The sequence below is a fragment of the Vidua macroura genome, chromosome 5 (genome assembly GCF_024509145.1).
Source record: "Vidua macroura isolate BioBank_ID:100142 chromosome 5, ASM2450914v1, whole genome shotgun sequence".
NCBI lineage: Eukaryota > Metazoa > Chordata > Aves > Passeriformes > Viduidae > Vidua > Vidua macroura.
Genome location: NC_071575.1, coordinates 31,601,794 through 31,622,606, shown reverse-complemented (window position 1 = coordinate 31,622,606; position 20,813 = coordinate 31,601,794). Strand labels below are relative to the sequence as shown.

Genomic DNA, 20,813 nt, shown 5'->3' with positions numbered 1-20,813 from the left:
GCACAACAGGGACAGTTGTTTCTACACAAATGCCTGACAAAACCAGCAGGTATTTTGCAAAGGTAGGAAGTACTAAACTTCAGTAGCAACACCTCTGCAAAGTCTGGCAGCCAGATCTGTGTGAAAAAAGGCACAGAGTGACAGCAAATGTACTTACATTGAAGCACACTTCTGTATTACTGAGGTCAGCACTGTAATTTATTTTTAAAGCTTATCTTTTCAAATCAAATAGTTAAGCCCTTAATATGGTAGCAAACCTGCCCCTTACATTCTCACAACCTCCCAGTTTCCTCTTCCAACTTCACCTAAGCCCCCCAGAAACTTACTCATTAACAGTACCTGGGAACACCAGATCTTCCAAATATAAAAGAGCAATTTCAACTTTTTTATATAAGCAGAACAGCTGGAAACAACCCATGGTCTTAGAAGTGGTCATGGAAATATTTGCCATACTTCTGACATGCTACTGCCACCCTCTCGCAGGCTTGTGGGTGCCCTGACACATCACTGTGTCAAACCTTGTCCCAGAACAATCCTCTCCTCCCTAGATCTCCCTCAGTCCCCAGAAAGGGCTGCAAGCAGTGAATTAAGACCACAGCTGAAGGGACTCTGACAGCCTGGTGGGACCTACAGCCTCAGCACTGCTCACATGAAATCAGGAGGCCACAAGCACATTCCAGATGTGCTGTTTGGGGACACTCCTTGCCACCTTGCTGTACCTAACAGTGGTATGCCTGAAAAGCAAGAGCATCTTCACTACTCCACAGGTAAACTGATATCCAAAACTGCCCATTTAAACAAACACCAAGCTTCTGAATCACAGTTCTGACTGCAGGTCTTACTCCTTTTATCCTTTCAACTCTGGCCAGAAACACAACCACAAAGAACATGGATTCAGATCTGCCCAAAGCTGCTCTCCCACTGAACAGTATGGCAGCTTTTACTGGAATTCTGATTTCTACCTTGTCCATTTTAAGTATCTGGGCCTCTGCAGCAAAATTTAAATGGAAATATATGAATTATACAATATTCCATAGAAGCAACCACATAATCCAGATGCTTTTTCCAGAGGAATTCAGACATATTTTCTGTACTGAATAGCTCTTGTGCACTTGTGGTTTGCCATAAGAAAATGTTACTTTTCAACCTAGTGCAATGCCAGTAGGAAAACAGTGATGCAGGTGGAGCCTCGTGGAACATGATTTTGCTCTCGTTATCCAACTGGACAATTCTCTGGCAAGTGGCACTGAGGTCTGTCAGAAGATGTGCTCAACAGATCTCTTCAGCCTTCAGCACTTTCTTCCATTCCTCCCTTACAGAGTTTACAGAGTTCTCTCAAAGCTTCATTGTGGCCTGGCTGGTGTGTGGTGTGCACACTGAGTTTGGGGCTCTCTCTAGGCCTGCCCAACTCAGAACACTGCTGAGCCCTCTCAAACAGCCAGCTGAGCTTGGGGTCTTGTGTCATAATAAAGTATGGCACTTGAGCAGCCTTGAGTAAAACACAGTGTGCATAAAATAAAATTCTTAAGGCAGCAGAATACAGCTAACTTTGAACTCCTAGGAGAAAACCCTAACAGTATTTTAGTATCTAAACATTCACATTAAAAATATTTTTACATGTCAAAATGTCAATAGTGCTGGAAAAAACTAATAACATTTGTTGACATTCTTAATATAGTTTCATATTTTATCTCATAACAAAAGAATCAACAAAAATGCTAGGTTAAATATGTACTTGCTACAGTATTTCTTAGATAAACACACTGAAAAAGTTTTTTAATATCAAATTTTGCTATTTGAAACAGCTGACTTCTGTCATTTACACCATTTTGAACATCTGTAAGCCTAGTGCTGCTACTTTATAAGGGGGGAAGGATGTTTAATCAAGCAGAGCTCTGCAAATCCAGACAGTCCAGTTTCATATTTTAGAGAATATTTTAGAGAATTATCAAATAAACCAGATTAATTACTGTGTTACACCAACAGCAATACATACCAATGCTAAAGCAATGTATAAAACTGTGTTCTCTTTAAAAAGGGTGGAGTTTGAGTGCTGACTTGATTGGGAATGAGCTTTCATGGCAGTCCTGACATATTCAGCAAAGTCAAGCAGAGCATCAGCATGTCCAAAGCCGTCTTTAGCTGAGCAGAAAAAAAATCAGGAGTTTAACAGCTCATGTATTTCTGTTCTGCTCCCCCAGAATCTTCTTTGTATTGTGATTTTAAACCTGCCAACACTTAATAACAAAAAAGAGTGAATGTAGATACAGGGAAAGTCCAACTTCATATTCTCTCAGGGACCACACAGGGCTGATACACATAAAAATAATCAGTATGCAACTACCTCCAAAGACGTTAGGACCAAAGTAGTGAATCAGTCTATCCTTATAAACTGGATTATACCCCAAGTGATGAAGTCAGAGCTGACTTGGAGATGAAATTAGCATCGCAACAAGTCAGGAGAAAGACACAAAGAGAAACGAGGCAGTTCCACACATTTGTATGTCTGGAGTCACGTTTTGCAACTGCTACAAAAAGCTACAAAAATCAACAGCTTTGCTGAGAGCATTAAAATACTCAAAGTTCAGAGCTTTGAACCTTTTAAAATTATAATTTTAGTACTTACTATGCTAGACAGATGACTTGAATTTTTACAGTATGCAATTCAGATTTTAGGCATTTAAACAGGTGATTTATAACAGTGAAACATATTCAAATCAGAATATTTTGATTAATTTAGAACCATTAAAATGGTATCACTTTTGACTTGTAACAGCTTTTTCAAGGACTTGTGGTTGGAGGAGGGAAGGCTGTGCAGACCAATAAAACTCTAATGATATGAACCATATCCAAGAACCAGTATCTGACAGAACTCTAATACTTCAAGTAAAAAACAACAACTAAAAGCTGTAAGATAAGACTCCTACAAAGACTCTCCCATCTTTGATAAGAATCAGAGGTACAATGAACCTTTAGAGCATAATTATTTAATGTAATTTCTTGTGGAGTCCAAGATGTAAATCACTCAGCTGTGTATCTGCATTTCAAGGAAAAAGGACCATTTTGATTTATGTTATAGTCTTGATTTCATCTCCAAAGCACAATTTCATTCCGTGATGAAAAATATTTCTGTATTATAGAAATCTTATTCCTGCTCCAAACTGAACACCATCACATATCCTGAAAAGAAACAAACAATAAACAATATGATATATAAATTACTAATTACATGAAAATCAATTCTCCCCATCCCCAAATTAGCTGACAAAGGTTTTTTAAAATAAATGTTTTGGCAATCTGTCATCCGTATGGAGCATTTACATTTCCAAATAAAGCCCATAATTTTGAAATTGCTATTATACATTCACATTGCCCACAGAAACAATCCTGCTCCTGTATGAAAGACTGGATATCTCACACAATACTCCCGGATAAGAACAGGTCTCCTGAAGCTTTTTATTGTGTATTATAATATTTACTTGATGCAGGATAATTGGTTGCTAACAAATGAATTTGTTCTTCTTTTCTCTTTATCTATAAACTTGTTTTCATTTTTCAAGCAAAGCCATTAAACTAGGTATTTATCAAAGACAGCAACTGAGGTATTTATCCAGTCATTTGGGTTTAGAAGCCTTAAGAACACCCCACAAGCTGTTTGAGTGATCACTTCTCCACGAGAAATGAAGCTGCTGCACATCTATTTCCATATTTCAACAGCTGCTCTCAAGGTAAATGAACTGTGGCACTTGGGAAGCAAAGTCTTAACCGAGCTGTGAAACCCAGGTGAATAAAGCGGGCTGGGAAAGCAGCACTGAGATGTCTCTGTTGGTATGGACTAAACAAAACCACAAGGCACAACTCTCTCTGAGAAAGCAGACAGCAGTGTAGGAACCTCTGCAGAAACTGGTGTAGCAAACCAACCTGTCTCCAGCCTGTACTCCCATGGGGAAGCAGTAGTTGAGCTCAAGCCTGGCGATGTTTCCCAGGCGCAGCACTATTCCCGCGCCGTAGGACCAGCGGATGCACTCTGCCAGTCTCTGCAGGTGCGCCCTGGGACCGTCACCTGCAGTCAAACACCAAGGGATGAGCAGCACAGCAAGAGAGCAGAACTAGAATACAAATACTGTGATTTCACTTGGATTGTTGGTTGATCTCTATGTCTACTATAGGGCACCCACTAGCAAGAAAAAGGAAATGAGTATTAAAGACTTCAATGTCTTTACTGCTCTCTTCCAGTACCTGAAGGGAGCCCACAGGAAAGATGGAGAGAGACTACTGACAAGAGCCTGGAGTGACAGAACAAGGGGGAATGGTTTCACACTGATAGAGAGGTTTAGACTGGATATGAGACAGAAATTCTTCCCTGTGAGGGTGCTGAGGCCCTGGCACAGGTTGCCCAGAGAAGCTGTGGCTGCCCCATCCCTGAAACTGTCCAAGACCAGGCTGGCTTGCAGGAACCTGGGATAGTGGAAGGTGTCCCTGCCCATGGCAGGCAGGAGAACAAGCTAAACTTTAAGGTCCCTTTCAACCCAAACCATTCTGAGACCCTATTCTATGATTTAGTGGGTCTCTACTATTTTTAAGTTGATTGAAGTATCTCCCTCCCATATGGATGTCACCTTTCTTACACCAAGTGAGGCAGACATCAAATATCACTATATTCTAAAACTGACTGAAATCATATTGAAAAGTCATATATTAATACACTGAAATGTATCCTGAATAGAGTTAGGGATGGGAGGAAAAGGAGTCCCATCAGCTACCACACCCTCATCTAACGCCACCACTTTTTCTTTAGCTCATCCCAGTAAACACCAGAACCCCACTAAAACATTCTTTCATTCTCCCTTCAGAATTGTGTAAGATAGCAAGTGTTAGTTACACACTGGTCTGCAAACATCACCTGTTCATGGACACTACCATTACCCTCCTGGCTCTCTTTCCTACAAGTTGTGGTGGAAATTATGGAGAGAGCTAAACAAACTACTGGGAATCTGTCAAATATATAAGCTAAAAGCAGCAGGTTTTTGACAGGCACCAAAATATGTGCAGTAAACAAAGTGCTTCTGAGTGAACACACACAGAACAACTCTCCTTTTTGCTTTTATGTGAAGAGAAGAGTGTTATTTTATTCTGTTGAGTCTTACCATAGTTGAGATTGCAGAGATTTCCAGCATTAAGGAAGAAATGTGTTCGGAAAAGGTCTCCAAACCCTCCGCGGCCCGGATGGAAAGGGAGAGGGGTGTAGAGATGCACCCCTCCAGCCCAGTAGGCTTCTCCTCCCAAATAATCACCTGTTTGGGCAAAATGTTGGAATAAAGGCATTTACTGTGGAACATATTAAAGGAATCACTTGTCAAAGGTACAAAAACACATCCATAAGTTGTTTTACATTCCATAAGTTCATATTCCACTTCTACCCTTTACAACCCTTCCCATTTGCTTCCAACTCGCTCCAAACTCACCATTATTAGTTTGAAAAATTAGAACTTCCACATTTCTTTAAACCTTCCAAGGGAAGTGCATTTTTTTTCCTTCCCTCATCAGAACAGCCTGAGGCATGGCAGTTCATCAGAATTACCTCCTGACCACCTCTGCAACACTTCCCTTGGTAATAAAAATGGGCATTTGATACAATTGAACTATTAACTTCAAAACAGACTGGATATTGATTCCACTGATAACAGCAGAGTAAGGAATAGAACTGAGGAAGCTCCTGCCACTCCAAACACTCTGCTGAGCAGATTATCTTTCCCCTAAGCTACCTGAACATAGGCTGTATCAAACAAACTGTTGCTATAACCATGTTTTGGAAACTTTTCCAGCTTGAAGGTTGCTTACTAATTAAAATGACATACTGGAAGTGTGCAAGTTTGAACACAGACATGGTTTATATAATGAGTAATTAATCACAGCTTAACTAAGAACTATCTGGCTTTATCCCATTGTGAACTGATCTGTAACAGCATATCAAAGCCATAGCACGTCTCAAAAGTAGAGAATGAGGGTAATTATTTTCAGGTTATACAAAGTTTAAGGACTCTCTGTGATGCACAGACATTTACAGAGGAGGCGGGTTTAAAAGCGTCAGACCTTCACTCTGGGGTCCAATGCTGTACATACTGAATCCACGCACACTTGTTGGTCCACCAAGGTAAAACCTAGTGAATACAGATAAACTTAATGTAATGCTTCACTTAAAGGTGACTTTGCAACAGGTTTAGTAATGTGATCTTTAAACACCAGCATAAGGAGGCAAAATTGGCTACAGACTAAACAGAGTCACAATATGGCTTTGTGTCTGAATAAACCTATGCCCATTACAGAATTTTGCAGGTGGTAAATACCATTTTGCAACCATAAATATGGGCAGGCAGAGCTACTACACAGCAAATTATAAATTTTTACTAGCCCAACATGAAAATGGCTTGAGTATGAACATGCAATTACAGCTAACTACAAATATTTTATTCTCCTTAGACCTACTAGTCTTTTTCTCTTGTACAGAGTCTTCTATGTACAATACCTCTGTTGACTGGAAAAAAAACCCCAAACATTTAAAAAGCTTGCCTGTCAGCTATACTGGATGGCTTGTCTCCAATAGGTACCAGCATTCCACCCCAGAATGATGCTGATACAACCTTTGGAGAGAAAAACAAGTTGTTTATTAGTACTTATTCCACAGGCAGAACTCCCATCAGTCTCCCAGAATTACAGCTGCTCACATCCTTTGGATATCACACCCTGTATGTCAGATTTTCAAGAGGATTTTCAGGAAACTCTTGATGGCTGCTGCCCTCTTTCTTTTATGCAGTGCTGTGCCTTGAACATGTCAATATAGCACATTTGAACCAAATGCTACTTCAACAACAGCTTAACAGAGCACTCAACTTCATCCAGCACCTCTTGTCTTGAGAATTTTCATGTCTTGAATTAAGACAACATTGCTGGCATCAATTATTCCTGGCAATTTGGAACCCACAGGAGACTAAGTCCAACAAGCAGTTGCCAAAAAAGTACAATTATAAATTAACCTTATAATTACATGAAATCACCTTTTGCAACTCACTATACTGACATCAAATTAACACAGAGTTACTCTTTATCTATAAAAAGTAATTTTTGTAATTCAAGTCACTGAAATAAATAGATTTAATCATTTGCTTGCTGCCTATGTGCCAGGTAGAAGTATTACTGATAGACACTAACATCTATTGTCAATACCTTTGGGATAGAAATTATTGTAACCCCTGACTTTTCAATCTTCATAGTGCAAGTTGCTGTTTAATTCCACATTCAGTTTTGAGAAGAATTTATTGCACTATCTCCATGTGATAAAAAACTTCTTTCTAAATTCAGTTAGAAATATTCCTGGGATATGTTGAAATTCTTATTTCAGTTTTTCAGTATTTCAATTCAAAATCCTACTTCCACCTAATAATAAATCAATGCTGTTGAAATCAGCCTTCCCATTTTTTCCCAATAATCTCGTACACAAGAAACAATTACATGCTACAATACCAAGATGAATAGTTATATATTCAACATTTCAATTAAAAAGGAAATTAAACCAAGATTATACAGAATATTCATGAAGGTTTAAAACTTTTGAAGTTTTTCAAAAACTTCCAAGGTTTTTGAAAAATCCCTCCTAAGGAAGACCACAAAGAACAGACATGACCAACATCACTTCTGGAAGGAAAATCATTTTTATGGTTAAGTGTGAAACAAGTTCTCTCCAAAGTTACCACTTTTCAAGTGATTGTGCACAGCAGGAACATATAGTTAAAAATACAGATAGTCCATTTTCCAGAAAACAGAATCAGGTGATCTAATCCAGCCATTTTTCAGAATCTTTTCCCTAATCCATAGTGGAAAATAATCATAAGACATAGGTTTAATAGCCCCAGAAAAACCTCAAGTCAATTACTAAAATATCTTTTAAAAGTTTACCGAATCCCAGAGAAGTTGCTTATTCAACTGAAATTCAAAATCCTCTTTCAGAAAGCTCACATCTCCACCTGCATAGCCAGCCAACTCCTGCAAAGACAAAAATTTATGCAAGTTGCAACAGATATTATATGTTTGTTTCCTCTAGAAGTTCAGCATGTCTGCATCAGCACAGGCAGTGTTTTTCTTTACAAGAAATACAGAAACACTGGCATGGTGAAGCAGCTGATTTTTGGACTGAGCCATGCATGAGCCTCAGAATAATGAGCTGCAATTTTTTTTCTTCTCCAAATATTAAAGCACACTATTGCTTTCCAAGACATCTTGTAAATGAAGGCAAGATAGAATGGAGCTGGAAAATGCAGCATGCAAAATCAAGACTGTATTTTCCTAGATCTGAGAAGATTTCATGTGGTGAAGAAGGGCATGACACAATTTGTTATTTTCAGCTCTTATGAAGTGACTGAACTTAAGTGTTAGAGGCAGGATCTAATAAATGACACAGTACCTAAATCCTGACTTACAACCACTTCTCTCACTCACAGCAGTACACTGCTGCTTACTTTTAGTTCCAGTGGCATTTCAAATCTGCCTCTAATCTGCCGCATTAGAGAAATTAATACTTCTGAAGTATTACCCATACAGCAGAAAAGCCAACTTTTAGAAAGGCTCTAATTGTAACATGAGGGAAAGCATTTTCTCAACCAAAATGATACATGCATATGCCTTGGAGAGTTATTTTTACCCAGTCTTTAATTTTTAACTCTCAGACTTAGAAATTATGTAAGTAGCAACAGGACTGCAGCCTGGCAATCTGTGCATGACAGTGTTAAAAAAAGAAGGGCTAATTAACTAACTACTGAAAGTGTAGTGCAAATACTGCCAGGGAGAGTGTCTCTCAGCTAATAAATAATTTAATGCTGATGGAGAGGCTGTGCTCTTTTACTAATGGCATACAAATGAAAAATTTTCCACCATAAAAAAAGTTTCATGACTTTAAAAGGCACACTGGATAAAGAGAAAAGGTAATTACCAGTCTGCATTGCCTCCTAGTCAATTTTAGATTAATTCCTAACTTTAAACTTTTTTAACATGAACATCAATTAGATAAATTAAGACTTATTTGAACACACAGATAAACCCCAATAATAGCACAAATGATTTAAAGCTACCTGATTAATTTTCAGCAAAGCACCTCGTTTTGGCAAGATTGAGGAGTTCCGGGAATCAATTACCATGGCATGCTGAAAAGAATAAAAAAAAATTTGGGTTAGGTTCTCATACCTGTTGAATGCCTTGGAGTGACACCATTATCTTCCTTCCAAAAGTGTGCAAACAGTGGAAGACAAGTACAGCTCCAGCTAAGATTAGTGTAGCTATGTGCATTTGGGAACAATATCCCTACAGACTGGTTTTGTTTGACATTTACAGGCCACATGAAATGCATATTTTCTGCCCATGGCATGCACCAGAAACAGAGCAGCAGCCCAACTGCAACCCACCAATCTGCAAAGAGCTTATCTCCTACAGTTTGTAAGTGAAAGATGGCAAGTGACCAGAAGTTGGCATAGGGGAGAATGTTTACAAAAGGCTTAGGGTGAGGAAATTTACTCTTCCTGTCTGCTACAAAGCAAAGCAATTCTGCAAAAAGAGATGGCAGGTGAGACAGAGGGACAGCAAGCCAAAGTCTAACAGTCAACTATGACTCCCTGTTCTCCCTTTGGGCCTCCTGGATTACTCCATGGCAATGACCAGACACAGCAAAAGATGTCTGAAGGAATACACATTCCCTCCAAAGACAAAAAGCTCCTTTGGAATCACTCCTAAGTATGAGATGACTCAAAGACACTTTGTTTTTAAAATATTATAATGAAAAAGCCTTACAGAGAGAGATGATTTTAGAGAGTGTCCACTTTCCTCTCGAACAGAAAAGGATGCTGTCCTAGCAAGGCAGCCAAGCTCTCTCCACACACCTTCCCACTTCAGTGTGTGATTGGTCTTCCAGATGGGAAACTACATTAAAGAATTGAGAAAGTAATGAAAACAATTGTTACAAAATTAAAAGAAATATTTTTTATATTTGAGTCTATGGCTTTCTTCCCAAACGTCTTGAAACACAGAGAAACTTTTTTCCATTTCAGAGTTATGCTAATTCTGCTCCAGCCAAGAGAGTTAGATGCACACTAATTAATCCATTCCAAATGAAAAATATCTTGAATTGGGCTAATACAGTAAGCTAGGCAGTCAGCTACCTCTTTGAAATGATAATTAAAAAAAAAAAGAAGAAAAACATAGTGGCATTTTTATATGGCCAAAATGAGACTGAATTGTAACAAAAAAATCTAAGACGCATGATCTCTGTCATTTTCAAATCACTGACCTCTTTTAAATAAAGACAAGTCAGCCCTGTGCATGAATGATTCAATTATTCAAAAAGTAAACCAAATATTTTCAAAAGCCCAACTGAAATGTAAATGAAGCATGTGTTATAGTCGTGCTACACTCACATTAAATTCTGCTGATATTCCTCTGTCTGTTTCTCGAAGAGAGCTCCACGGGAACTGTCCAGTTACTTTGTATACATTAACTGAAAAACTGAAACACAACATTACTGGTAGGTTTGAAAGGGAAACTATTTAAGGTACAGCTCTGAATAACTACAAAAATTTAAGAAACCAGCTCTGCTACATCATTACCAGATTCTCAGGAAAGAATAAATGTAATTTTTACTCAATGAAAGTAATTACTAATTGTTTTATATTCCTTTACTAAAAAAAGAAGTAGTGAAAAATGCATCCCCTACTTTCTTTCAAAGTTTCCAGGCCGTGGCTTGAAGAAGGACAGGCCATATGAAGTTTCCTTTGTTCCATAGGAGAACTGGAAGGTCACCTTTTCTGCACGTCCAAGGAGATTTGGAAACTTGAGCCCAAGCACCTACAGAAAATAAATTTAAAAAACCCCCAAACACTAGACCAACAAAAAAGAACCTCCCCACATCATAACATTTTATATTGTTTGCTGTCTTGCATCTTAATCATATCCAGATGACAGACACAAGATGAGAATTAGAAATTAAGGTATTTAAAAATACTTGTAACTGAATATGGGTTTTTTCTCAGTTTTCTCTCTGCACTGGCAGCAAAAGCCAACAGTGCAAGTTACAATCAAAACATCCAACCTTTAATGCTGTTTAGTAGCTGCTGACTTCATCTGCACTCTCACTGAGCCATCAGTACTGATGTTACTTCCAGCAAAATCTACAAGCCTGCCTCAAAGCACTGGAGAACAAATCTTTGGTACAACAAATAGCTGCTCTGCAACTGCAGACTCTCCCACTGATCCTCAGGAAAAACTCCTGTCAGGGAGAGTTAATCAAAACCAAGGCAAGGGAAAATTATCACTATGGAGCCACTTCCCTGTAGTTTTGCTTTGAGCAAGTTTTGTTTTGAGCAACCAGACCTGATGGCAGCACAACACAATTCTACAATTCTCCAGAAACTACTGAAACAGTTTTGCCTATTCTAACAAAAATTCTTTGCATCCTTCAGGCAGCTCTTGGCCCTCTGGCAGAAAAGATGGAGCAAGTTTCCTCCCAACACAGACACTACCACTGTACTATTGTTGTGTGTTTTATTGGAAAAGAATATCAAAAAACTCCAGAATCCTGACTGTCTTTGTCTGAAGCTGTTGGAAGCAAACTAGTAGTTTTGTAATGATGGTTATTATGACATAAAGAGAAAAGTTTTTTAGTATGAAGTACTAGATGTATAAGCCTCAGCTGAATTTAAGGGATTAGAAGAAATCTATTCAACTCTTAAGGAAACATAATCTGGATTGCCAATATCAGTGTATACAAGTCATGCTTTTAGAGTGTTCACAAGTTTTACTTCTCTGTGATAAATTAAAATCAAATAGAAGAGGAAGCTGAGCACAAAAAGAGAAACACAAGCAGCTTTCAGTCAGCTCTGAGCAGCACTGGAAGCAACAGGTAGGATTCCCTGCTGGTTTCCTTCAGGCCACGACAGCCTGGACCTGGCTCCTGGCAGTGAAGCTGCATAAGCAGCTCTCAATTCACCCAGTTCCAACTCTGCTTGCACATGCAAAACACCATCACCTGAGTCATGCGGGATCTTATCCAGGTTAAAAATACCCCTAAGAGGAAAAGGATGAGCCCTTTGATCTGGCTTATCAACCAGCCCCAGGCACAGCTGCCCTGCGCAAGTGAGAAGGCAAAAAGGGTGCAGGATGAGCACCTGAAAGCACAACCTTCTCACAGCAGCACTTCTGGTAAAAGCACATTCACAGAGCAGCAGTGAATGTGAATCTTCCCGGGGCAATTGGTAAATATTGTTCACGCAAGATTTTAATCTGATGCATCCTTAATTGAGTCATATGAAAACAAATTCCAAAGTTAGTAGAATTCATGAAAACCTACAGCCCAGAATAATTGATACCAGGCTAAAAGAGAAAAACAAGAAACATTTCTAAGTCAAATATAAAGCATTTTGACAGAGAAGAAGAATACTTAAAGTATATCTCATAGAAGCACAATGCCAAATTCCTTACTAATCTCTCCACTAGATGAAACATCTTAAACAGTAGCAAAAAATAATTCACGAAGTTTCAACAATTAAAAAACTAACATGCTGAGCATTGTCCCCCAGCTCAAAATAGGCTTTTGCTGAATAAAAGCCTGGCACAAAGGCCTGACAAAGTCTTAGTAAGGCTGGATTAAGACTGGATCACCAAATTCCTTGCTAAGCTTGAAACTGAAAGTAAGAGGAATATCAAAAGGCCTTACAAATAATTTGAAATAATCCATACCATGCTGCCTTCATTGTTGCCAACCATGGTGTTATAGCTCCCGGTTAACCTTCTCAATTCTGTTACCTCAAAGGTCACATCTAAACCATTTGGAAGGGCATCATCTCCTAAAGAAATAAATGAAGTGCATGTTATCTCTAAAGAGATATTTTAAAAATTGCAGACAGAAGGTTACTTGAATTATTTGAAAACTGAGTTAAGGCATAATAAAAGTCCATGCTACAAAGGGAAATAGGTTGAGAAAAGGATGTTAAAGGATGTTTGGATGCGAGTGCAGAATTTGACTCAGTCATAGGATTACTGGCTTTAATCATTTCATGTCAATTTGACGTGCAATACAAGTACAGGACAAATTTTCAAGCTTTCCCTCACATGTTCCTTGAAACTGTGGATTAAGGAAATCCTACTGTAATTATTATAAGTGCTGAAAATTCACGCATGGACATACACATATATGCAAACACATGCAAATAGATTTCCTTCATAGGGATAACTGATGTAGATACATCTGTATCCACAGCACACCACCTGTTCATCTAAAATATATATAAAGGTATACAAGACTAAGTTACACACACAAAAAATGTCCAACCTATTACACAGGGAAATATATATTACATGTATGAATATATGAAAATAAAGGTGAGGATAAATGAGAGAATACACACCTTGGCAGGTATCAATCAGAACATCCACCTGTCTAAAGATTCCGAGACGAAGCAACTTCTGACGAGCTTCATGTGATTTTCTCATCACCTACAGCATGAGAAAAGTAGCTCAGTCATAGAATCAGAGGATATTTGGGCTGGAAGGGGCTTTCAAGATAATCTAGTCCCTTTGAGTCTTTCAGGTTAACAAAAAATAATGAGGATAAATTAGTTAAAATGCAGCTAAGTTGTAAAATATTCACAGATTTTGTATCTAAAGACACACACATGTGCACCTTCAAAACAGAACACAACCTCTTTAACACTTGCATCTGCAGAAATAATTTAAACCCAGAGCATCTGGGTTCATATATGAAGGTTCAATACCTTCATATCTTTCGTTAGTTTGCTTCCTAATTACTTTAATAGTTAAAACAGTTATTCAAATAGGTGCCAGTAGTTACAACTTATTTAGGGGGCCCCTGTTCTTGACAGAGTTGCCCCATGTCTGAAGGGAGTAGCCCAAAGTAGGAAAAAGAGAGGAAAAAATTTAATTATTTTTTTAACAGCAAGTCTGTTATTCACTGCAACACTTACATCAATGAGATTTTTTGCCTTGAAAACATCAGAGATTTCATACATGATGATGTCATCTTTGGTCCTTCCAAGTCCATCAAAGTGCACATGCTGAACCACCACCTAAACACACCAAATCTTTACACACAAGTACTGGATTTGCATCTAATAACGAGGATCGAGGTCAACAATGCACAAAAATTATTGTGAGAAACCCTGATGATTCCTAGGGCTAATTCCTGCTAACCTACATCATCAGAAATGACTGCTTTCTAAGATTCTGGGACATTGTTCCCATAACACAAAAATGAAAGAAAAGAGATCGCTAACACCAAAGCTAACACTGGTTGTAGCCGAAGAAACACTGAAAAACTGCAGCTGCTGGGGTTTAGTTATAAATGTTGTATGGACAAAGAAGCAACTGCAGAAATCACAAAAGTATTAAGTACATAAGATAGAATTATGCAGTTATTCGTAGTTATTTGCTACTTCTTTTATCAGCTATACATAAGCAAAGAATTAAAAGAAGAAAATCAAACAAGTGTACAAGCCACAAATATTTAAACTCCATTAAAATCATGTACTATATTTAAATTCTATTAAAATCTGCACTACCACAGAAGCAGTGAAGTTTGAAATGCAACTGAAAATCACTCCCATTATGAGGTTTTATACTTTCATTTTGATACATAATCACCCGAGACAGTTTCATTGTAAAAATCACAGCACCTTCCACTCCAGTACAAATGGAGTAGAGCAACTGCATTTCCCTTATTTTTCAAATATTTTCAGTGAATTTTAGGGGCAAATGTAAAAAAAAAAAACTGCTTCAAATAGTTATCAAGGATTGGAACAGACTGCCCAGGGCAGTCACCAACCCTGGGGGGATTAAAAACCACATGGATGTGGCACTTGGTTTAGTGCTGGACTTGACAGTGCTGGGTTAACAGTTAAGACTCTGTGATCTTAGAGATCTTTTCCAACGTAAACAATTCCATGATTCTGTACCAGAGTTTGTAAAAGAGACTAAGCACATTATAATAACTCTATCAGAAATATCTGTATGACTCTGTGCATTCATGTATAATACAACAGCAAAATAAGAGCAACCTTCTATTACTACCAATTGCTGGAAAAAAACTGCCAAGGCATTTATTTCTCTCCACAAAATTCAGGATGTTGCTCAGGCACTTACATCTTTGTTTTCAAGAATATCCTGTTTGCTCTCAGGTTCAACTTCAACCAATTCAGCTTCCTCTCCCAAGGCACCAAAGTCTGGCCCAGCCATTGGAAGAGGCTCCAAACTCTGAAAACATAAAAGAAAACTGCATTTAGTAGGGCACACAGATTTATGATTGGTGCCTTTTGTAAATGAGAAAAACCCGTGGTTCTCAAATCAAATCCTAAGGGGCAAAAGCAAAAGAGAACTAAAATGAAAGGAAGTACCAGAACACTTGACAACTACCTGCTTGCTGAAATTTTTCATGAAAGCTAAATAGCTTCTACATGGAATGATTTCTGAAAAATACTCTGCATTCTTCCAAAAAATAGCCTTAACTTTTAAGACAAGCTTTTTGTGCAAAAAGATTCATTCCACCTTCTTAAAAAAAAATCAGGCTGTCACTTCTCTAGTTTGGGTTTTAGGAGGCAGAAGACTATGAATGTCAAACAATTTTAAAAAAGGGTGTTCTCAGAATGTTAGTTTGCTTTGCATGTATTTGCTTGCCTTTATATTTCAGTATTTCTTTCAGAGGTAAACTTTCAAATACAGTTCGAGAACCTCGGGTTCTGACCATCAGAGCCAAACACTTCAATGAAACACTGCATGGCTTTATTTATTACACCTGAAAGAGTCATAAAGAAGACTTATGAGAATAGCTGCTTTCCTGAAGAGTAAATTGCTGTTGCATATGAAAATCCAGTTAAAGGAGGACAGAAGCTTCTACCGCTGCCACAAATTTCAGACAAGTGTGAAACACTGTGTATCCACATAATACTGTCTAGCAGTTCACACCACGGATGGACACAAAACAGAGAATACAAGAAAAAATCTTGAAACAGAAATTACATTAGTTATGGTATTTATATACTCTAGAGCCTTAACTGGAGGCAGCTCCCTGCAGCTGTTCTTCAGCCTTAAAACTGAACAACTACACTTCTATGCTTCTCCTTTAAGCACTGGTAGATGGATTTGGAGATTTGTGCATCTATTCACAATGATTTCAGGCATGTGAGGCCCCTCAGCCCTCTCCAAGCAATGCAAGGCTCTAGCCTCCAATTCTCACCAGGGGCGCTTCTCTTTGCACTGTCTTTTTTCAGCTGCTTGGTTTTGGATTTTGTTTGGTTTGGGTCGTTTTTATTTCCCCAGCCTTGTTCTTGCCAGCCCACCTGCCTGGAGAGGTCAGCTCCGGGAAAGCCTTATGAAAGACCTGAAAAAGACCCAGGTATTCTACAGGAAGAAATTTTGTACTTAGTAAGAAATTTTTCTCCTTTGTGAGGGTGGTGAGGCCCTGGCACAGGTTTCCCAGACCAGCTGTGGCTGCCCCATCCCTGGAAGTGTCCAAGGCCAGGCTGGACGGGGCTTGGAGCAACCTGAGATAGTGAAAAGTGTCCCTGCCCTTGGCAGCGGGGACGTGTGACCGCATGACCAAAAAGGTCACTTCCACGCCGCCAGTATCAACGACTCTATAAAACCCCCAGAAATGAGCTGGGAAGGGAAGGCGCCTCCAAGCACCGGCACGGGCTCCGACCCCTTCTCCCTACCCCGGCCCGACTGTGCCAGAAGCGGTGGGCTGGGAGCAGCTGAGGCGCACGGCCCCCGATCGCAGCCCCAGCCCAGCTCCGGGCCGCGCCGTGCCCGGCCCGAAGGTCGTGGCGGGGAGCGCGGGGCCCTGCGACCTTTGGGTGGCCCCGGGGCGCGTGCCCGGGCCCTACCCCCGGCGGGTCCCGACCCGGCCGATCCCCAGGGCCCCGGCACTCACCCGGGCGTGCACGGTGCCCATGGCGGCGGCAGCGGCGCAGGCGCGGCCTCGGCGGCTCCGGGAGCTCGGGGCACTCAGGGCCGCAACGCGGGGGCGGCCATGACAGGCGGCCCCGCCCGGCGCCCATTGGCCAGGAAGGCGGAAGGGGCGGGGCCAGGGGAGCGCTTCCCACGGCCGGGGGGTCACCCGAACCCGGGGGGTTCAACCCAAAGCGGGGGAATTCACCCCGAACCCGCGGGAATCATCCCGAACCCGGGGGATTCACCCCGAACCTAAGTGTTTGTTTCACCCCAAGCCCACTTGTGTCAGCCAAAACCGAGGGAATTCACCCCAAACGCACATGTTTCATCCCAAACCCAGGGGATTCGCCCCAAACGCGGGGTATTAGATTGGGCACTTGAAACTGAAAGCTTGTGTTGTAAATTACTTAAAATTGTTGGTATTGTGATTATTATTACTACTATTATTTTACATTTAATTGTTATCACTAGGTATTTCTGTATTTCATTTTTGTGAAAAATGCATATTTTATGATTGGCTTTACGCAATAGTTACAATGAATATTATATGTGTAATGTTGGAAAGTTATGCTGTATTAATTCTCTCAACTAGTGTGTTGAATGTATTTTTAGGTTATAACACAATGTTAAAATAGAAACTATACTATGTAAGATGCTTTTTAACTATCTCAAGAAAGAGATGAGATAATCAAGGAATTCTTCGCACAAGGATAACAATTACAGAAACCCCTACATTTTCCAGAGGAGAGGAATTTATGGCTTTCCTTATCAACAGAAACGAACTTCTTCAAGCCTGACTGAGACTCAAAGGCACCTGGGAATTAACAGAAACTTTTTGACAAGTACCAGACGAAGTTCTTGTTTTAAATGAAATATATGCATAATCATGAAGTGTTTTGTATATGCAACAGGCTATTGCTTTTAAGGTGATTCCTTTGTTCACAAGGCATGCTTGTCGTGGCTTAAGTGCCCGAGAGCATCCGGACGTCCGTAATTCTTTGCTTTTTATTGTCTTGTAATTGTCCTAACTCTAAATTTTTATTACTCTAATTGTATTACTATTTTTATAACCATTTTATTATTATTATTAAACTTTAAAAATTTTAAAAAACAAGTGATTGGCGTTTTTCACAATTATGGTAGCAGAGGATGGTTCTTAACACGTCTCTGCCGGTGCCTTAGGAGAGTCAGAGTGAGGGAGACGCGTCCTGCCCTGTTAGGCAGCCTCACTGTGCTCCCCTGGTGTGACCGACAGACGCAGGTTCCGATCAGATGGACAAAAGGAGACAATAAAACAAAGAAAAGGGAAGAGATTCCCTAAAAAACGCGGTAATTAGCCCCTAAGACTAAAGTGTACACGAAGAACAAAGACCAGGGACAAAGGATAGGTAAGTATTTATTGGGACGGAGTGGATAAAGGGGGGATGAACGTGTGTGAATGAGAGGCGGGCTGGTTACCCCAGACCTACTAAGCGAGAGCGGTAGTCTCCCATGCTGCGTTTCCGTCTTTTTCGCGAGAAAAGCGGCCAGTAAAGAGATGAAGCGAGTGGTAAAGAGTGAGAGAAACCCCCACGGGAAATTGGGACTGGGTCTCAGGGAAAGAGTGGGACCCCTTGGTGGGTGAGGAAAATAAAAAGGTAATTGATTGGAAAAAATTTAAATTAATAACAGGTTAAAAGAGGGTTTTCTTGGCATAATCTATTGGGGAAAAATAAAAGGTATTGGGGAAAATTCGAGAGTACTCAGGATGGAATAAAAAATTTTGCCGGTTTGAGGATAAGCCCAAGAGAATGTGGGGTTGGAAAACGCAGCTGGATTGAGGGATATCCAAGAGCTCTGGGATTGGCCAGAGAAAAATACCTTGTTGTCTTGTTGTGTATGCGAGGGTGGGTCCCGCACCAACAAGTCCCCGCGCGTGGGAGCTTAGGCAAAACACCGCAAACCTAGCCTTGTTCCCCCGGGCGTGAGGGGGAAGCTGTGACTCGCACCAGGTGTGAGTCGCATGCAGCCAGCCTCAAAGGTGAATTGGCACCAGAGGCAATTAAATTCAGGGCACTTCCCAGAGGCCTGGCGGTACTGAAGCCCAGAGAGGCTGCCCCCAAAGCAAGGATGGCTCAGTATCGTAGGACCTTTTAGCGCCGCGGCTGCGTAAAGTAGTCGTTTAACCCATTCCCCCGGGGGAGGCGGGGTGGGGAGTCCAGATCAGGCAAGGTACGGAGGTCCGAACCCCTGAGTCTGAGGCTATCTCTAGGGAAGAGGGATAGCCAAAGCTCGGGGAGGTGGAAGGGGTCAGGATGGGGCTTACATGATCCGCGATTCTCTGCTAACAGAAATCCCTTTGTGTAAGTCTAAGAGGTTTGCTAACGTTTCCTTCCTCTGTGCAATAAAATAAAGGGAAATGTAGAAGTGTGAATGAACAGGTCTGAGGGTGTGAGTGTGTGCGAGAGTGAGTGGAAAATAAAGCTGAGTAAATGGAAATGAGTGGAAGACAAAAATTTTGCCTTGGTTTGAGGATAAGCCTGAGAGGATCTGGGGTTGGGAACAACACAGCTAGATTGAGGGGTATCCAAGAACACCAGGACTGGCCAGGGACACCTAAAGGTGTAAAGGTACCTTGTTGTCGTGGTTGTTTTGTTAGCACCCAGACTCAAGCTTACTGGGTTGAGATATTAATATTCGAGAGCACCCAGAATTAAGTTTGCTGGGTCGAGATATTAATATTCAAAAGCACCCAGGATTGAGTATAAGCCTGAGAGGATCTGGGGTTGGGAACAACACAGCTAGATTGAGGGGTATCCAAGAACACCGGGACTGCCCAGTGACCTTGTTGTTGTGGTTGTTTTGTTGTGTATGAGAGTAAGCAAAAAAAAATAATGTTGAGCAAATGTGGACGAATGAAAGTATATGTAATGTAGATTGTTTATTTTAAGCTTTATTATAGTTCCTCGGAGGAAAGTGTATTGTATTGAAAAGTAGTGTGAGAAAAAGGAGGGTTTTTTTGAGAATATAGTCGAAAGAAAAGTAGTATTTAGGTAGTGAGAGGAAAGTGAAAAACAGAGGCAGGGGGTGAATAGATAAAATCTTGAAAAATGGGACAGAAATCCAGTAAAGAGAATACAGGAAAGAAATCCAGGAGTAAGAAATTATCAACAGAGATACCCCAGGATAGTCCCCTAGGAGTTATATTAGCCAACTGGGAAAACAACCCTTGTACAAGAAAAAAGGACAAAGTAAAGATGATACAATTTTGTACGCTTGAATGGCCAACAGAGGAAGTAAGATCGGACCACGTTTATTGGCCTAGATATGGTTCTTTTGAAAGATGGATTTGTCAAGCTCTAAATGTATTTGTAAACTCAAAAGAACCGTTTAATCCAGAAGAAAGAGATTATGCCATATGTTGGACAGGGGATTTTAGGAAAATAAAAATTTTTAAGGTAGCAGAAATCCCTGAAACAAAACAAGAAAAGAAAAAAGGGAAGGAGAAGGGAGGGGAGCAAGAGGAAAAAAGAGGATGGGATCCTTTACAAGTTCTACCCCCGCCCTTCCCATTCGTGCCTGCACCACCTGCGGCCCCAGCGCCGGTTTCAAGTCCCAGCGAGCTGCTCCCTTCAGCTCCGCCGGCCCCGGTGTCGGTGCCTGTCCCGGTCCCAGAGCCTACCCCAGGTCCTGGCTTGCCTCGTGTTAATGCCCCAATTTCTGTCCCAGGCGTGAGTTCGCTGCCCGCGGCGGCGGCTCTGCAGGTTCCCGCCCCGCTGCCCGCAGCAGCACCCCCGCTCTCTCTTTCACCGCCCGCCGCTTCGGTGCCGGCCCCC

The 20,813-nt window shown here is 40.6% G+C and overlaps 1 protein-coding gene across 1 annotated transcript; it reads right to left on the bottom strand.

Moving 5' to 3' along the window:
* Nucleotides 1–2,971: 2,971 nt before the first annotated feature.
* Nucleotides 2,972–17,089, bottom strand: SAMM50 (SAMM50 sorting and assembly machinery component). The gene is made up of 15 exons (XM_053977355.1): nt 16,979–17,089; nt 15,193–15,303; nt 14,019–14,120; nt 13,443–13,530; nt 12,775–12,881; nt 10,754–10,884; nt 10,458–10,545; nt 9,835–9,963; nt 9,123–9,194; nt 7,954–8,040; nt 6,571–6,641; nt 6,094–6,161; nt 5,148–5,294; nt 3,922–4,063; nt 2,972–3,180 (listed from the first exon to the last, which is right to left on the bottom strand). Exons 1-15 carry the CDS (start codon nt 16,997–16,999, stop codon nt 3,135–3,137), a joined length of 1,410 nt encoding a protein of 469 aa, XP_053833330.1. The 5' UTR covers nt 17,000–17,089; the 3' UTR covers nt 2,972–3,134.
* Nucleotides 17,090–20,813: the final 3,724 nt, after the last annotated feature.

Coding starts and splice junctions, on each gene's coding strand:
- SAMM50 (XM_053977355.1), bottom strand. CDS start 16,999: ATGGGCACCGTGCACGCCCGG. Junction 13,531..14,018: donor AGGCAAAAAATCTCATTGAT/GTAAGTGTTGCA, acceptor CTCATGCTGTAG/GTGATGAGAAAATCACATGA. Junction 9,964..10,457: donor GAATATCAGCAGAATTTAAT/GTGAGTGTAGCA, acceptor TCTTTAATGTAG/TTTCCCATCTGGAAGACCAA.